We start from the raw sequence: 17,798 nt of genomic DNA on the forward strand, positions 1-17,798 counted from the left end.
AGATATTCACGAAGTGGCATGACACCACACCAAACTGGTCAGTAGTGGCTATATATTGTACAAGAGATTTCATGGTCACCTTCATGTATGAAGTAGTAATTTAATCCATTTTATTAACTAGTTAATAAATACATGAAAGGAAATCAAATCTGATAAGTGTTCGTGGTAACTAACTGAATTCGAAGTTGGAATTTTAAAAAACCCAATAATACAACAGGGTATATATACACCCCACCCATCTACACCCATACAACAATACATTTGTACATACAAGTAAAGTACAATGACCATGTCTAGCTTTTATTTCATCAATAACAAAACACATGTCATTCTCATTTCACAAAAACAATAACATTTATATTGCAGTAAAATAAGTGAAGCACGCGGCTATGCTGGTCATCAACACAGTACCAATGATGCACAGATTCCTGTTACAACTGTTTCTGGAGATATCCAATCACAACTTCTGTTACAACTGTTTCTGGAGATATCCAATCACAACTTCTGTTACAACTGTTTCTGGAGATATCAAATCACAACTTCTGTTACAACTGTTTCTGGAGATATCCAATCACAACTTCTGTTACAACTGTTTCTGGAGATATCCAATCACAATATCATCAGTAAAAACAGTTTTCTGTCCATTGTAGTTAATGTCCTCTACACAATACAGCTCTGTGAGATGTAACTGCCCTAAGTGATGAATTGCTGTCACGTTTGACTGGCATTTTGAAGAGATCTCTGAAGTCCTGGTTTTGCCAAGTCAATAGGTGATTTCTCTTCCTGAAAACAAAGAACCATTCCATGAGACATTGAGTGTTTCTGACAATGTTCACAGATAAAGTAAGTATAATACATTGTATATGGTGTTGTATGCCAGTTTATTGACTGTAAAACATCCCAATAACAAACCTGACTTCATTCACTTATAATGAAGAATTTTGTTAAAGGAAACCAAAAGAAAAAAAAAACTGTTGATGTAGTCTACCATCCAACCTTGTTAGCTCTAGATATCCTGAATTACCATCCAACCTTGTTAGCTCTAGAGATCCTGAATTACCAACCAACCTTGTTAGCTCTAGAGATCCTGAATTACCATCCAACCTTGTTAGCTCTAGATATCCTGAATTACCAACCAACCTTGTTAGCTCTAGATATCCTGAATTACCAACCAACCTTGTTAGCTCTAGAGATCCTGAATTACCAACCAACCTTGTTAGCTCTAGAGATCCTGAATTACCATCCAACCTTGTTAGCTCTAGAGATTCTGAATTACCAACCAACCTTGTTAGCTCTAGAGATCCTGAATTACCAACCAACCTTGTTAGCTCTAGATATCCTGAATTACCAACCAACCTTGTTAGCTCTAGAGATCCTGAATTACCAACCAACCTTGTTAGCTCTAGAGATCCTGAATTACCAACCAACCTTGTTAGCTCTAGAGATCCTGAATTACCAACCAACCTTGTTAGCTCTAGATATCTATCCTGAATTACCAACCAACCTTGTTAGCTCTAGAGATCCTGAATTACCAACCAACCTTGTTAGCTCTAGAGATCCTGAATTACCAACCAACCTTGTTAGCTCTAGATATCCTGAATTACCAACCAACCTTGTTAGCTCTAGAGATCCTGAATTACCAACCAACCTTGTTAGCTCTAGAGATCCTGAATTACCAACCAACCTTGTTAGCTCTAGAGATCCTGAATTACCAACCAACCTTGTTAGCTCTAGATATCTATCCTGAATTACCAACCAACCTTGTTAGCTCTAGAGATCCTGAATTACCAACCAACCTTGTTAGCTCTAGAGATCCTGAATTACCAACCAACCTTGTTAGCTCTAGAGATCCTGAATTACCAACCAACCCTCAAGAGTACAATACTTTGTCCATCCATTGCTTCCTTTTACCAACTTCTACTGATTTACAAGGACTTCATTCACCCTGTCAATCCTTATGTCACTGGCCATCATAATGATTTTGACCCATATTTAACTACACATAGGTTATACTTCAGGTCTGCGGTGCTATGTGTAGCAAGGACAGTCAAAATCAACATATGTCTATATAAAACAATGGTATTGTCATATATTTTAGAATTAGTACATGTACATATAATATACAGTACACATGGACAATGTTTTGATCATTTTTATTCTAAATCTGCATTTTGAGATCTGTTATATTACTGAAACCAGATAAGCACCACTTGTTCGTTCATCACTGTTTAGTTATAGGACCATTTCAGCCAGTGTTGATGGACATCAACAGGATGTTTATGTATACCTGTATATTAGAAAGTTTCCGTAGAATTTATAAGAGTACCTTGTTGAGAAGTTCTATCTGTGCACCCTGTCCCACTAGCAGTAAAGCTACCTCAGTCCTCTCTTCCTCGCAAGCCAAGTGTCTGAAAAACATTGTACATAATGGAATAATGTAACAAAAACTTAAACATATCTTATACTGTAAAAGTGGATATTTTCGCGTGTGGAAATTTTCGCTTAGCCAGCTTCCAAAGCGTTCGCGGTGTGGATATTTTCGCGCCGTCAAGATATTTTTGCGCTAACTTGTATCTTTTATATTTAGTATTTTCATGTGTTTATATATTCGCGTGTGGAAATTTTCGCGGAGGTTTACTGATTGCGAAATAAGCGAAAATTTTCCACACCGCAAATATTTCCACTTTTACAGTATATAACACTATAAACAAGGTGACCACTTGATAATGTCGGGATAAGACTTGAGGATATAAACTCTTACAACGGGGTATTTCCCTCGGAGTCCCTGGCATTCACATCCACATTGTACTGGAGTAAGAGTTTGGTCAGTTTGACGTGGCCTTTAGAAGCAGCCCTATGAAGAGGTGTATGTAGGTATTGGTCAGCAATGTTAGAGTCGGCTCCATACTGTAACAACATCTCGGCAATCTTTAAAGTAAAACATTAAAGAATTAATATTGCGTGCTGTTCCGCAAATTACAGTACCCCCACAGATATGAAACTATATGCCAAGAAAGCACAGATGATGACTTAATGTTAGAACTAATTTAACACACTGATTGGGTGACAGATCCGTCGCATCCGAATTGCAATTGTTGGTATGTACATGTATTATTTATCTTAAAGCCTATGCATAATTTTGTTTATATATCTAAAACATTATCAAGCTAAACTTCATTATCCCTTATGGATTGATCTTCATCAGTTAATTCCCATCAAATCTGCTCAGTTGCACCAACAATTCTAAGTAAAGTATGTAATAAACATCTAAATATAAAACGTGAACCGACGCTGCACATTACATCCAAAGATGATAACAGAAAAGTCACAGGGAAAAGAGGTCAAAGGTTAAAATGTAGGTCAGAATGACCTAATTTTGGTACATGACACACTGCCCCATCTAGGAGAACACAACCCAAATATGATATTTCAGTAAATATCCGGTAGTACTGTAGGAGGTATGGTATAACAAACTTTTTCTTTGATGTAATCAAAGGTCAAAATGTAACAAGGTAGGTCTGAGGGACTTACTACCTACTTCTGGTGCATGACACACACCACCTAGGTTAGCCATGTCCTAAGTATGAAGTTCCAGTGACAGAGAAAGAGCCAAACAACATTAAGTGTAGAGGGATGGACTGACAGGCAGAAGGATGCATAGAAGGGCAGATGGACACAACTCAAAAGCTATAGTGTCTCCCCTTTCCCAAGTGGAGTACTTATAGAATGAATATTCATACCCTGCTTACACTGCTCTCGAGCAGGTAACGACCATCTATCAGAAATTGTCCGACCGTCGTCCAGAGCTACGTTATCGCAGCTAGGGTACTTATAACAGATGTCATTTTCCAATGCATGTATGAAATTATCAAATAGAAATTGTTACATGAAATTGTATCAACTTTTTTTTTTTATTTAAAATTTAAATAAAATATGCCATTGAATAAGACATCTAAATACAATTGTGTGTCCTGGCTCAATGACAAAAACATCTCCACAAAAACTTTATGATTTCTTGAATATTTGCTATATATACAGACAAATACCTCATATCTATTCTTAGAGGCTGCATAGTGAAGTGAACACTGGCCTGTTTGATTGACAGCATTCACTTGCGCCCCTGCTCCCAGAAGAAGGGAGACAATCTGGTCCCTTCCTGCTGAGGATGCTATCATCAATGCCGACCAATTCGACTGAAAATAAACAAAATACAAAAGTTGATATCCATAAACAGGAAAAGCCAATTGAACATTCTATAGTGCTATGTTACTCGGAGGGTCTGTATCACTTACCAGGACATTCAAGCGATAATAATGAATTATCTTCATAAAAGAAAGTATGGCAAATAAGTCCTACGAGGCAGGGCCATGCAGCTAGAGACCATGGCTGCAACAAATCTCAAACACATCTGATCCTGGGTCTAATTCTCCATTGAAGTAAGATTAGGGTAATTCATTATTGGGATCCCAGTTGCTTCCATCTTCTGACCAAGGAATTAAGTTTCCTATGGATGGACAGACAGACCCAGGGGCTACATTTCCTAGGGCAGGGCATACCAGAGGCTAATCCTGGTGTCAGTGGACTAGATGATTCATGTTACTTATGTAATTGTACTGGGTAGGGAAATTGTGTGTCCTCGTTCCGTGAATGAGCTGATGGAGGACCAAATAACTAGGACAGCTGTAAGGGCAAAACTGGAAGCAAACATTTATTGTCTACATGATCCCCTTTTTGACACTGCTCTTCAGCTCCCCAAACCCTTATTTAATTACACCATTAAAATCTCCAATGTTAAAATGAAAAAAAAGGAAAGTGAAAAGAAAAATTATAAATCCTCATTCACTAAGTGTTTGGGGGAAATTCAGATGTGAAACATCATATGGAGATACAGTAAACATGTGGATCCATCATGTGAATGTCCTGCTTTACTAGGGATATTACATGTTAACAAAATACAAAATAACAGTATTTTATTCTACCATCCTGTAGAGATAGATGTCAACTTCATCTATATTAATCATATACTCTGGTTGGTCCCAGATGGAAGCACACAAAGGGTCTTGTAGGAGGAAATAAGAGCCCTGGCTGCCTAGGTGGAAGGAAAGTGTTTAACCAGTGTGTTGTTCCACCAACCTTTAAAGATTGTACAATGTGTTAAAACATCAAAAAGACAATTTCATTTGGCTTACACTAAACCTAATGTTTTGTAGCCAGCATGATGCTATAAGAGTATACTTAAACTGAAGTTTTATTTTTAATGGGCCGAAATGTCTGGTTTATATAGGTTAACATACAGGGTTCAGATTAGACTTGTCTTTATATGACATGTATATCTATGACTAGAGTAATTCTGTATGTTGCCGTACCTCATCTCTTGCATCTACAGGAACATTGTATCTGAAGAGACATTCCACAATCGGTAGGTGGCCTGCTGATGCTGCCCAGTGAAGTGGCATCCTATTTGTCTGTAAAATCCACATCAATATAGAAAAATGAATATTGGTATGTGCAACAAATTCTTTTAGATTTTTGTATATCTTGTTAAAATGGATTTTTTGTAAGCACATTGTCACCCTTGGTGCCTCAGTAAACCTATTTTAAAGAAAATTAATAGTTTTACTTCAAATTTGCAGACGTCTGTAATTATCCAATCACAAAACAAGTTTCATTTAATTCAGACATCTAAATTTCCACAAAGAAGCCTCCACTGGTCAGTGGATATGTGTTAGAAACATTAAACGCAGAAAGAAGAAGAATTGGGGTAAAAACAATTAGTTCCTAAACTTTTGGGGGCTTAAGTAACAACATTTTATAACCTGAAATATTTGTTTTAATGTCAATGATCTGATAAATTCTAACTTCAGACTGAAATTTTTATATGTCAGTTCATTATATAATTGACCAATTGCAAGGCTACATAACTGTTGACCCAATTTTAGATTTTAAAATTGTTCTGAAAGTGATCTTATTAGGATCCTTTGTCCTTTTCCTAATTTTCCATCATCCTGAGCTAGCTAGGTGACATTATACTTTTCTCTTTTGTTTGTGTAAGACCCATGAACTGATCAGCAAATTATCAAATAAAAGTAACAAGTTACAAGTTACCAACATTCCACTTAAACTGTACATAATAGTGTGACAGAAAAGGAAAAAAGCAATGACTAAACCTGGACTTGAACCCGGACCCCCAAATTCTAGTTAGACTCTCTAACCATTTCAGCTACCTGGCTACTGGCATTAAGAACAGTTCAGTTCTGCAACATTCCTCCCTCCTTCAACAAAGTCTTACTCTTCAACCTAAGTCACACACAGGAATCTTATATAATATCACCTTCTTCAGGTATTTATTGGTTGGGCACCAAATATACAGGAGAGAAAAAATACCAATGACCAGACTGGGACCCCTCAAACTCTTGCCCTAACCATAGGAGTTACCTGGCCATAGGCTAAAACAACAGACTCTAAAATTCTAACCAGTCACCTTGTTTCAGCGGACTAAAATTTTATTGTTGATTAGAAAAAATGTAGATGGTGAATGAAACCCTGCAGACATCAACCTCCAAATGCCAGTGTAGCAGATCTTAAAATGAATGCTTATCTTATACAACACTGGGACTAGGTTTCCCTAAAAAACGTAAAATTCAGTATTTACATGTATATCATATGAATACTGGATTTAAATACACATTTTAAAATGTTACCGAAATTGGGGGTATTGAGGCATGTTTTAGTACTGTGGCTACAAAATGATGTCATATAATTCCAGGTTGATTTTGCAAAGCTTCTTTGTATTTTCGATTGAGTGCCCTATATAAAACATAAAAATTTTGGATATTCGTACATGTATATTCTATTGAAAACCACACCTCTTTTGATTATTGTAAACAACTTTTGTTTGAAGTTTTCGGTTTTTTAAGGAATTTGTTGATTTGTAAACTTTCCAAAACTATTACAAACATTCCAAAATCCTTGAAAAATGACAAAAAATAGAAATATATATCCAGATACATGTTCATCCCTTTGACAAGTGTTTGTACTAAATATTTATCCTGATACTGGTAGAAAGACTCTCATTGTTTATCCTGTGCTTGTTGTGATTACTTTTGAATTATTGTTGCCGAGTGCAACAGGATTCCAGTTTTATTATCATCTATTCAGAACAAATACATAACCCAATAAATGTAAATGAAGTCAACAGGATTCATACTTTCCAGCACATGGGAGAGGTAACTCTAAAAAGACCTATGCACAAAATCAGGAAATATAGTTTCAGTGTCAGTCACAAATCTTTGGAACAGTCTGTCAGAGAAGGTGGTGTGTATTGAAACAACCAAAAACTCTTTCAAGAATAAGCTGGATAGTTTTTGGAAAGGACAGGAAGTGCTCTGTTACTACAAGGCCGTATAACTTAACCCTGGATACCACCGTCAGACACAATTATAATGACAGAGAGACAAGTCAAATGAGGACCTAATTCTGACCTGTGTTGGAAATCCAGTAAAAGTAAAATAGTGGGTGTAAACTTGCTTAGTTATTATCAGTCGTTGGTCTTTTTTCTAAGCTATCAGCTTCTGGACCTCCTTGATAATGATTCTCCACCTTTCAATGGAGCTCCTCTATTTCTTTTCTAAAAAATTCAATTTATGTTATATCAAATTATATATTATTTTATATTGCACCTCTTTAGTGCTTCCTATAGCTTTAAATTATGCACAAAATATAATAATATGTACAGTTCCTGTGTAGCATAATTGGTGTGATAGCAACTTGGGCTGAGCTTCCTGCCATCATCTTTCCAATGTTGGTTCAAACTCAAAGCTGATTTAAACCAGTTCAATGTGCCTGCATTTACAACTTTATCTGTAACCCGAACTCCAAAGAAATGCTTCCTGATATTTAGCCTTTCCCGTTATTTTTCCAAATTCTAGTTGTGACCCTACTCCTATAACATAAGAGGTCGCTGGTCGGCCCTTTTTCTATCGGTTTTGATTTTGCCGACTGCGAAGCGCCTGTCAAAAGTATCTCGCGGTGTAAAACCTCTAACATTGTTGGAGTAGTTGTGACCCCTCGTTCTATTTTCTCTTACAGTTGAGTGTACTAGTGGACTACGTTTAAACTAGTAGTGCACTACATTTAAACTACAGGTAAACTAATAGTGCACTACGTTCAGTAGGTGTGACCACAAATCCCCCTATACAGGTAATGGACAGTGCCACTGGACACCTGTGTTAGATACCTGTAGTTGTTACATATACAGACCTGTGTAAATTGACTGTCTTATATCTGTCATTTTGACTTAACCAGGTATATTTAAATGTTGATAAAATTTTATCTCATATTAACTCAAAATAAAATTGGCTGCGGTTCTTATATATATTGCACAAGAGGAATTAAAACTCTATAAATTGGATTTGTAGTGAGTTTTTTTATCATTAATTTTTTTTTAAAGATTTCATTATAGTGTAAAATTAAGGTTTATCATCCTGATTTCAAAATTTTGATGCTTCTCATTTATTTTTTTTAGATGTAATTAAAATATACATTTTATATTAATGATTAATTCTACCTTAGGCCTTGATGACTGTTTGTAGATTTTTTTCTCAGGTACACTACAGTGTATGTACATATATTTCAATATTTATTATTTTATCAGACAAAAATACTTTTAAATTCAATTCAACCATGAAATCATTTCATAGTACATACCCAGGGTAATCAAGAATAAAAAAAAATGTATATTCTCATTTATGATCTGTAAGACATGTAATATCTACACAACAAGTTATGTACCTGTATGTATAATTGGTACTCTCAAGACATGCCTGTTGCCATGGCCACCTGGGCCCCAGAGCCCAAACCCCACCTCACCACCACCTTATAGATGCTAATTACAGGTAGGTAAGGTAGAGGAGCCTGGCACAGCATGCTATAAATGAACCCCTGGGGAGGTAATTGGGGACTTGACTTAAGACTGATCCTCTTCTGATACATATACATAGGTAAGGTGTTATACATGCATGCTGTGCCAGGCTCCTCTACCTTACCTACCTGTAATTAGCATCTAACACTACCCATATATAATATCTATATGTGGATGTTTTTCAAAAAATTATAGTGTTTTTTTTTTGCGATTCATCAAAAAATAATTATTTTTCTATGTACATTTTTCTTCACAATAAAGATATTCAATAAATATAGTTTATATGCTGATTTTCTTTAATTACAAGAAGAGGTAAAATCCCCATCAGTTATACATTTTAAGGTAAAGAACAATTAATCATTTTCTTAATGCAATAGGGAAACACTTAAATGCTGATCAAAATGCATCCCAAAATTTTGTTTTTAGAGACATGTTAGCTTGAACTGTAAAAAAAAACCTTTGGCTTAAGGTCCACGTGTGTATATACTATATTTGTTAGCAGGTACACTTTATAGAAGTAAATTATGAAATTACAAATATAAGTGTTGTCTAATTCAAGTGTTGAATGACAAGTACAGCTCCAGATACATGAACATGTATGTGTTATATAAGCTTAAAACTGTTGCCCTCCCCCTCCCCAAGTTTGCCAGTATATGTATTTCATCACAAAAATGACATTAATTGTTCCCTCAGGCCATTATCTCAATCTGTGTTAATTACCTGTAACTGTTACATGTACCTGGAATCAGATCCAATATGTTAGATCTTCAAAGTATTAAATACCTGCACATGGGTACATGTACAGAAATTTCAACTATTTCAGTAAAGGAAGATGGAAGGTGTATTACAAGTAACATATACCTTTTATAAACTTAAAATTTTGAAATGTAGAACTGTTATGATCACTTAATTACCAGTACATTCAAAGAATCTCTTTCTTTACATGTTAAATCAATGTTTAAATGATCCATCTCTACACATTCCGGTAAACTTTCTGATATCATCACCTCATCCACCTTTGTTGCCAGTTCATTGTTGTCTCTTAGCTTTTGTTTCAAAATTTCTAATTGTCCATCAAACGCCAATTTACAAACATCATCACCCGCCATATTTGTAAACTTCCGGTTTTAAGCGCTTCCGGTTCAGATATGCGATTATTTGTTACGTTTGTTTTGATTGGCTGTTGTAAGAGTCGACAAGCCAATCAACAGAGACTTTTCATAGAAACTGAACTAACTTACCTGTACAGGTATGTAACACGGATGAATGTTTACACAAGTAATTAGGAGTATCTGTACGATACAAACCTATGTCATGTCTATCAGAGGACAGGTGCAACTTGTATCCAAAACTTCTGCGCGATTGTCATGGTTGAAAACAGTAAATATGGCTAAGTGACGTTGTCCTGGTCAACTGACAGTTGACGCATGTCAGCATGACGAATTGCATAGACGTCAACACAGTTGAAGAACGTTTCCCATGTGTATTTATATAAATGTGAACAGTGTAACATTTCTAAGCTTACCGCATGCATGATACGAACACCCAAACTGTAGGTGAATGATAGGCCTAACATATGCAACTGTGGGATTTATCCTAAATTGAAAAGCCCAGCATGTCTCTTCGTGTGAGATTATTGTTCAGCTTTCCACATTACCAGATTCTCGCAGTGACTATAATTCTATCATTGGTTGGTGTGAGTGAAATTGTGTTGTCTGTCCTTGGTTATGTACAGAAGATATGGGGCTACGAGATGGGAGGAGGTGTATGGGGTGGAGCTGCTGCCTTCATTGCTGGTGTTTCTGGTATTTTTGCAGCAAATAAGAAAGGAGTGAGCATTGTAAGAGTATTCCTTATTGCTTCGATACTATCATGTCTTCTGTCAATTCCTGTGGTGGTGCTATCAGCTGGAGGACTCGACTTCAGTAGTGGGTTTTACAGTGATAGATTGAAGATTAATTACAGCTCCACTAAGCTTGTCCATGGATTTTTGCTGGCACTAGCTGTGGTTCAATTCGCCACATGCCTGGCAACAACTGTTGTCTGTTTGAAGCATTTATATTGGAATGAATGGGTAATAAAAAGACAACATGCAAAGCATCTCAGACAAATAAAACAAGAAAATCAGGCAAACCGACACCGAGCAAGTCGTAACAGCACAAGTAGCAGTCAAACACTTCTAGGGGCAACAAATTCTGGAGAAAATTCAAGTGGTAGGCACCGAAAACACAGACGAAGACAAAGAAGTAGAAACCATGAAAACTCCAACCATAGCAAAGATTCAGTGATCAATCGAGCACCACAATGTGAAGTCCCTGATGAACAAAGACAAGGTCAGAGTCATCAAAGGGAAAACAGACTGAATGCTGCACGTTCACCATCACATACAGTTTCATCTGCAAGTGTTCCACTCATATCTGATGCATCAAGGATCCCAGAGGTTGGATCAAACTTGATGAGTGTGAACAGTGCAGAGCTACCATCACACACTGTTGGAGGCAGCAGGTATGATTCTTTAAGACCTGATGCTGAGTTTGAAAGTTTCCAACCTCCTTTACCTATAGAGGAAGATGAAGAATTACCTCCATATGAAGCAACATTAAGGCCAGTAGATGATGAATCAGTGTTTCCAATGTCGCTGAGTGAAAATGTTTCTCATACAAGTTCAACTATTTCATCTGGAGATTATGAAGTGCAAGCATGGGACAGTGTCTCTCAAGTAGAAATGCCCATGCCAACAAGCCCTACATCTCCTTATTTGAATTGTGTGCAGGAAACAGATGTCAAATTTAAATACTGCCCTACAGCTTCAGTACAATCTGATTCTTCTTCACTACCAATTGGCTCAAAGGTGTTGGTAGACAGTGACAAAAACAAAATATTAGGGTATCAGAATGACAAAACTAACCATGCAATTACTGATCCACAGGGTGTGTCTTATCATGAATTTACACGGGACCATGATCAAATCCTTGGAAAGGAAAAACAAAGAACACAAAGTTTTCTACGTGAGCGTGCAATGGCTAGGGAGGGTGCCAAGAGTAGAAAAAGCTCTGTTCAGGACAATTCTGACAGAGAGGAGGATACTTTTATCTCTCCTTTGGACCATGAAGAAATGCAGAAACTATGTATCGTACCTGAGGCCTATCAGCCACCACCCAAACCTCGACAGAGTGTGACAGAGCCATATACCATGCATGAAATACTACAGCAAAAAGGATCAGACTTTCCCCAAAATAAATATGACAGTACTGACTCTACATCATCTCTTTCAAAAGACATCCAATTCATAAAGGTAGGACCTCCTATACAGTATACTCCTTCTGCTGAGAAAATGCTGCCAGAAATGACGGCGTCGCCATTCTCTGAGGTTTCATGGCACTTACTGAAAGACATTCCATTGAGGCAGTCCCATTCAGAAGTGGTTGTAGCACAGGATGCCATACCAAAAACACAGCCCAGTGATGGAGCCGTGCCTCCTGGTATTCAAAATCGTGTGGTCAAGAGCGAACTGCAAAATTCAAGAAATTTGGCAAATGCAGTATCTAAAGGTTGCAGTTCAAGTAATGTTTCCAAATCAATTAACAATGGACAAAGGCAGCTCCATCAACTACCAAGGTTTTCTTACCCACCAAAATCACCAAACAATTCAACTATTTTATCAGACAAATGTTCTCCCAGTCTACAGGTTAATCCAAACTCTTCTACGGGAAAAGAAAGTGGACAATCTTTTTGTCTAACTGCAATTAACATGTCTCAGTTTTCACCAACTCAGACAAGTACTTTGAAGAAAGATGTGGATGATCGTGTTGGCAAATCAAAGGCAGCATCCACCAGTGGATTGGACCCTTTTACAAGTCCTATTACCTCATTCAAAAAGAAATCCAAGTCTCCAGATCATAACAGAAGAAACTTTGAAGCTAATGATTTGGACAAGGTGGACATCAGTAAGGAAAGCAGTGACAAACTATCCTCGGCTAGTGTTTCTGATACTTGTGATCCTTCAGGTGTATCAGTTAATAGACATCTCGACCCTGTTAGAACTGATCCATTAGACACCTCATGTAATTTAAAGGTAGGAGGTGCTGCTCCTGGGTTCTCCCTAATTGACACTAAATTTTCATACAAGTCAATACCTTCAAAACCATATTCTGTTAATCAATTAAGTCCTACACAACAGTCCAGTCCTACACAACAGTCCAGTCCCACACAACAGTCCAATCCTACCACTACACAACAAAACCCATCACAACAGTCCAATCCTACCACTACACAACAAAACCCTTCACAACAGTCAAATCCTACTGCTACACAACAAAACCCTTCACAACAGTCCAATCTATCACAACAGTCCAAAACTACTGCTACACAACAATACCCTTCACAATCAGTCCAATCCTACTGCTACACAACAAAACCCTTCACAACAGTCCAATCCTACCGCTACACAACAAAACCCTTCACAACAGTCCAATCCTACCGCTACACAACAAAACCCTTCACAACAGTCCAATCCTACCGCTACACAACAATACCCTTCACAACAGTCCAATCCTACCGCTACACAACAAAACCCATCACAACAGTCAAATCCTACTGCTACACAACAAAACCCTTCACAACAGTCCAATCCTACCGCTACACAACAAAACCCTTCACAACAGTCCAATCCTACCGCTACACAACAATACCCATCACAACAGTCCAATCCTACCGCTACACAACAAAACCCATCACAACAGTCAAATCCTACTGCTACACAACAACAATCACAACAGTCAAATCCTACCGCTACACAACAAAACCCACCACAACAGTCAAATCCTACCGCTACACAACAAAACCCACCACAACAATCAAATTCTGTACAACAAAGTAAGCCTATGTATAGTTTGCTGTTATGATCTGATATGAATACATGTAGTGCTAACATGTACAATGTAAATATAATGTAATTCTAACAGACAAATATATTCTGCTAACATCAGTATATGGCCATGTTTCTTACAATCTATGAGATGCTTGTTACTAAGAAATACATATTGGGGGTTAATTTCTCCAGTCAGCTGATAGTTAAAAAATTCTACTTGTATGTATCCAGGATGCAGTTTAAGTGCTTCAATAATTTTTAGCTCGCCTAGTCCTAAGGTAGCATATCATTATGGGGTGGAGATTCAAAATTGTACAAATGGGCCAATATATATATGATATAAATGACTTCTCTAAAACTATGTATGGGATATTGCTCATATTTGAAATGTAGCATCCCTCTTTGGGGTAGGGATTCAAAATAAATGTAGTACAAATGAATGTTTCTGTGTTTTGTCTTTGAAGCAGTTGTGATATTTTCCCCATAACCATAAATAGCATTTTTTGACATCAACAAATAAAGCTATTAACAAATTGAATATGAACATATTTTGACTTTTGGTCATATCCAACCAGGTGAGGGATACAGGCACTCTGGGCCTCTTGTTTGAGGCCGATTTGATGGTATATAGTACACTTGCCTTTCACCGTGTGGGTTTTCATACATATTTTTATTTCCTGCCACAGTAATTGGACCCACAATATTATGCACTTTCATCTCTGTCAACAAGAGGTGATATACATCGTAACAATTAAGTAACTTTTACATTATTATGATTTCTGCTTTCAAGATAATATTCTCTATTTTGTGGTCAGTACTGAGTGCATGGTAATTCTTTATTGTGTGGTCAGTATACTGAGTGCATGGTAATTCTTTATTGTGTGGTCAGTATACTGAGTGCATGGTAATTCTTTATTGTGTGGTCAGTATGCTGTGTTCAGGTAATTTGTGTGATCAATGCACTGCCTACTATTGAAGCTCTGGAGGAACTTTTTTTTTATTCCAATTGCCTTTTGTCCATTGCCGTCCTTCATCTGTCATCTGTTGTGTATCAACTGTTTGAAGCAAACAATTTACATTTTCAACTTCTCAATAACCATTGATTAACAGCAGTTGAGCATGTGATGGGTTGTTAATTAATATTTTACCCCAGTAAACTTCTGTAGTGTGTTTTTAAGGACTATGATATGTACTGATATATATTTATAATATTCCTATATAAATACCAGTATTTAGCTTTCCTGGGGGAATACAGTGCTAATACATTTTGATATTTGATACCATTTGTCACAACTGTACATCAGAGGGACTCTATAAGTCTATGATACTTTGTAATGTAATGAGTGTAAATGAATGACTTACAACAGACCTATATTGTTCCACCTCTGTGGTAGTATTGTCTATCTGTGGTGATATCATATCTCATTGTGTTAACACTATCCATAAAATAATAGCAAACATCCTGCTTTTTATGTGAATTTACTGGTTGTGAGCTACATTTGTACCTCGGGTCATGATTGCTTTATGTGTTGGTAAACCTAATATTTTGTAAAGGGGGAAAAAATAATTATAGCTACATGTAGGTTATGTATGTCGAATAGAAAACAGATGTAAACCTGTTGTTTAGTAAAGATACCTCTGTTCAATATGGCTACATCATATATGTAGCTAATTTCATGTTGAAGAGAATGCAAATGTAAACCTAACATTTTGTGAAGGGGTCTCTGTCAGTTCTGTAATATCACTAATTCTATTAAATGATATCGCTTAATGAATTAATGATATCACTTAATTGAATTAATCATATCAATAAATTAAATTAGTGTTATCATTAATTCATTTAGTGATATCACTAATTTGAATTATTGATATCACTAAATCCGTTTATTAATATCATTAAATGTACAGAATTAAATAACATGAATTCGAATTATTGATATCATGAATGCGTGTGGTAGCCGCAGTAAATAATTATTTATCCCCATTTTGTGCAGGATTACACTTAAAACCTAAGATGAACTATATATAGCAATTGCTGTTTGTTTTGACAATTATTTACCTCTTTAAAGTTAGATCGAGAACTGATCCATATTACTGTTATCATTTAATGAGATAAAATACATAATAAATGTTTTGGCTATAAAAAAAATATGATTTTTTTTTAAATTGCCACATTCAATGAGAACCGCCATTTTGGACATTCTTAGAGGGAGCAGTCATTTTCCCAAATATTTGTGAATTAATGATATCAATAATTTGAATTAATGATATCAGTAATTTGAATTAATGATAACAAGTATTCAAATTAATGATATCAATAAATAAGATTATTTTTTTATTGATATCAATAATTTAAATTATTGAATAATATCCAAAGCTGTTGTATTAGGGTGAATAGAGTATTTATGCTGACCATGACAATGTGTATATCATATACTTACACCTATAAATGTTATATGTTTGTGCCATATTCAATGACAACTACATGTACAATGTACCTTTTGTGTATTTTTATAGAATTGTTTGCAATACATGATTTCTATGTGCTGTAAACGTATGAATAAAATATAATTTCATTTGCTATATTTCATTTCCTTAAAATATTTCCAAACATGAAAATTAAAAATGAAGAAAAATAATATATGAATGTTGGCATGTTTCTGATGTGATTTTTTAATAAGGGGGCATTACATGAGACCTTTAGACCTGTAACAGTGGTGGAACTTTGGCACTGAGGGTAAACTCGATATTTAGACCTTTACCAGTTATACCTTGACACTGAGGGTAAACTCGATATTTAGACCTTTACCAGTTATACCTTGACACTGAGGGTAAACTCGGTATTGAGACCTTTACCAGTTATACCTTGACACTGAGGGTAAACTCGGTATTGAGACCTTTACCAGTTATACCTTGACACTGAGGGTAAACTCGGTATTGAGACCTTTACCAGTTATACCTTGACACTGAGGGTAAACTCGATATTTAGACCTTTACCAGTTATACCTTGACACTGAGGGTAAACTTGGTATTGAGACCTTTACCAGTTATATCTTGACACTGAGGGTAAACTCGATATTTAGACCTTTACCAGTTATACATTGACACTGAGGGTAAACTCGATATTTAGACCTTTACCAGTTATACATTGACACTGAAGGTAAACTCAGTATTGAGACCTTTACCAGTTATACATTGACACTGAAGGTAAACTCAGTATTGAGACCTTTACCAGTTATACATTGACACTGAAGGTAAACTCGGTATTGAGACCTTTACCAGTTATACATTGACACTGAGGGTAAACTCGGTATTGAGACCTTTACCAGTTATATCTTGACACTGAGGGTAAACTCGATATTTAGACCTTTACCAGTTATACATTGACACTGAGGGTAAACTCGATATTTAGACCTTTACCAGTTATACATTGACACTGAGGGTAAACTCGGTATTGAGACCTTTACCAGTTATACCTTGACACTGAGGGTAAACTCGGTATTGAGACCTTTACCAGTTATACCTTGACACTGAGGGTAAACTCCACATTGAGACCATTACCAGTTATACCTTGACACTGAGTGTAAACTCAGTATTGAGACCTTTACCAGTTATACCTTGACACTGAGGGTAAACTCGATATTTAGACCTTTACCAGTTATACATTGACACTGAGGGTAAACTCGGTATTGAGACCTTTACCAGTTATACCTTGACACTGAGGGTAAACTCCACATTGAGACCATTACCAGTTATACCTTGACACTGAGTGTAAACTCGATATTTAGACCTTTACCAGTTATACCTTGACACTGAGGGTAAACTCGGTATTGAGACCTTTACCAGTTATACCTTGACACTGAGGGTAAACTCAGTATTGAGACCTTTACCAGTTATACCTTGACACTGAGGGTAAACTCAGTATTGAGACCTTTACCAGTTATACTTTGACACTGAGTGTAAACTCGATATTTAGACCTTTACCAGTTATACTTTGACACTGAGGGT

General features: G+C 36.4%; 2 protein-coding genes across 2 annotated transcripts; one reads left to right on the forward strand and one right to left on the reverse strand.

The window, feature by feature from the left end:
* Positions 1-286: 286 nt before the first annotated feature.
* Positions 287-10,056, reverse strand: LOC117323852 (26S proteasome non-ATPase regulatory subunit 10-like). Its single transcript, XM_033879346.1, has 6 exons — positions 9,928-10,056; positions 5,367-5,465; positions 4,047-4,193; positions 2,762-2,928; positions 2,327-2,408; positions 287-783 (listed from the first exon to the last, which is right to left on the reverse strand). Exons 1-6 carry the CDS (start codon positions 10,027-10,029, stop codon positions 712-714), a joined length of 669 nt encoding a protein of 222 aa, XP_033735237.1. The 5' UTR covers positions 10,030-10,056; the 3' UTR covers positions 287-711.
* Positions 10,057-10,211: 155 nt separating this feature from the next.
* On the forward strand, positions 10,212-16,431 carry LOC117323845 (mucin-4-like). Its single transcript, XM_033879332.1, has one exon. The coding sequence runs from the start codon at positions 10,536-10,538 to the stop codon at positions 13,797-13,799; it is 3,264 nt and encodes a 1,087-aa protein (XP_033735223.1). The 5' UTR covers positions 10,212-10,535; the 3' UTR covers positions 13,800-16,431.
* Positions 16,432-17,798: the final 1,367 nt, after the last annotated feature.

The sequence above is a fragment of the Pecten maximus genome, chromosome 1 (genome assembly GCF_902652985.1).
Source record: "Pecten maximus chromosome 1, xPecMax1.1, whole genome shotgun sequence".
Lineage (NCBI taxonomy): Eukaryota > Metazoa > Mollusca > Bivalvia > Pectinida > Pectinidae > Pecten > Pecten maximus.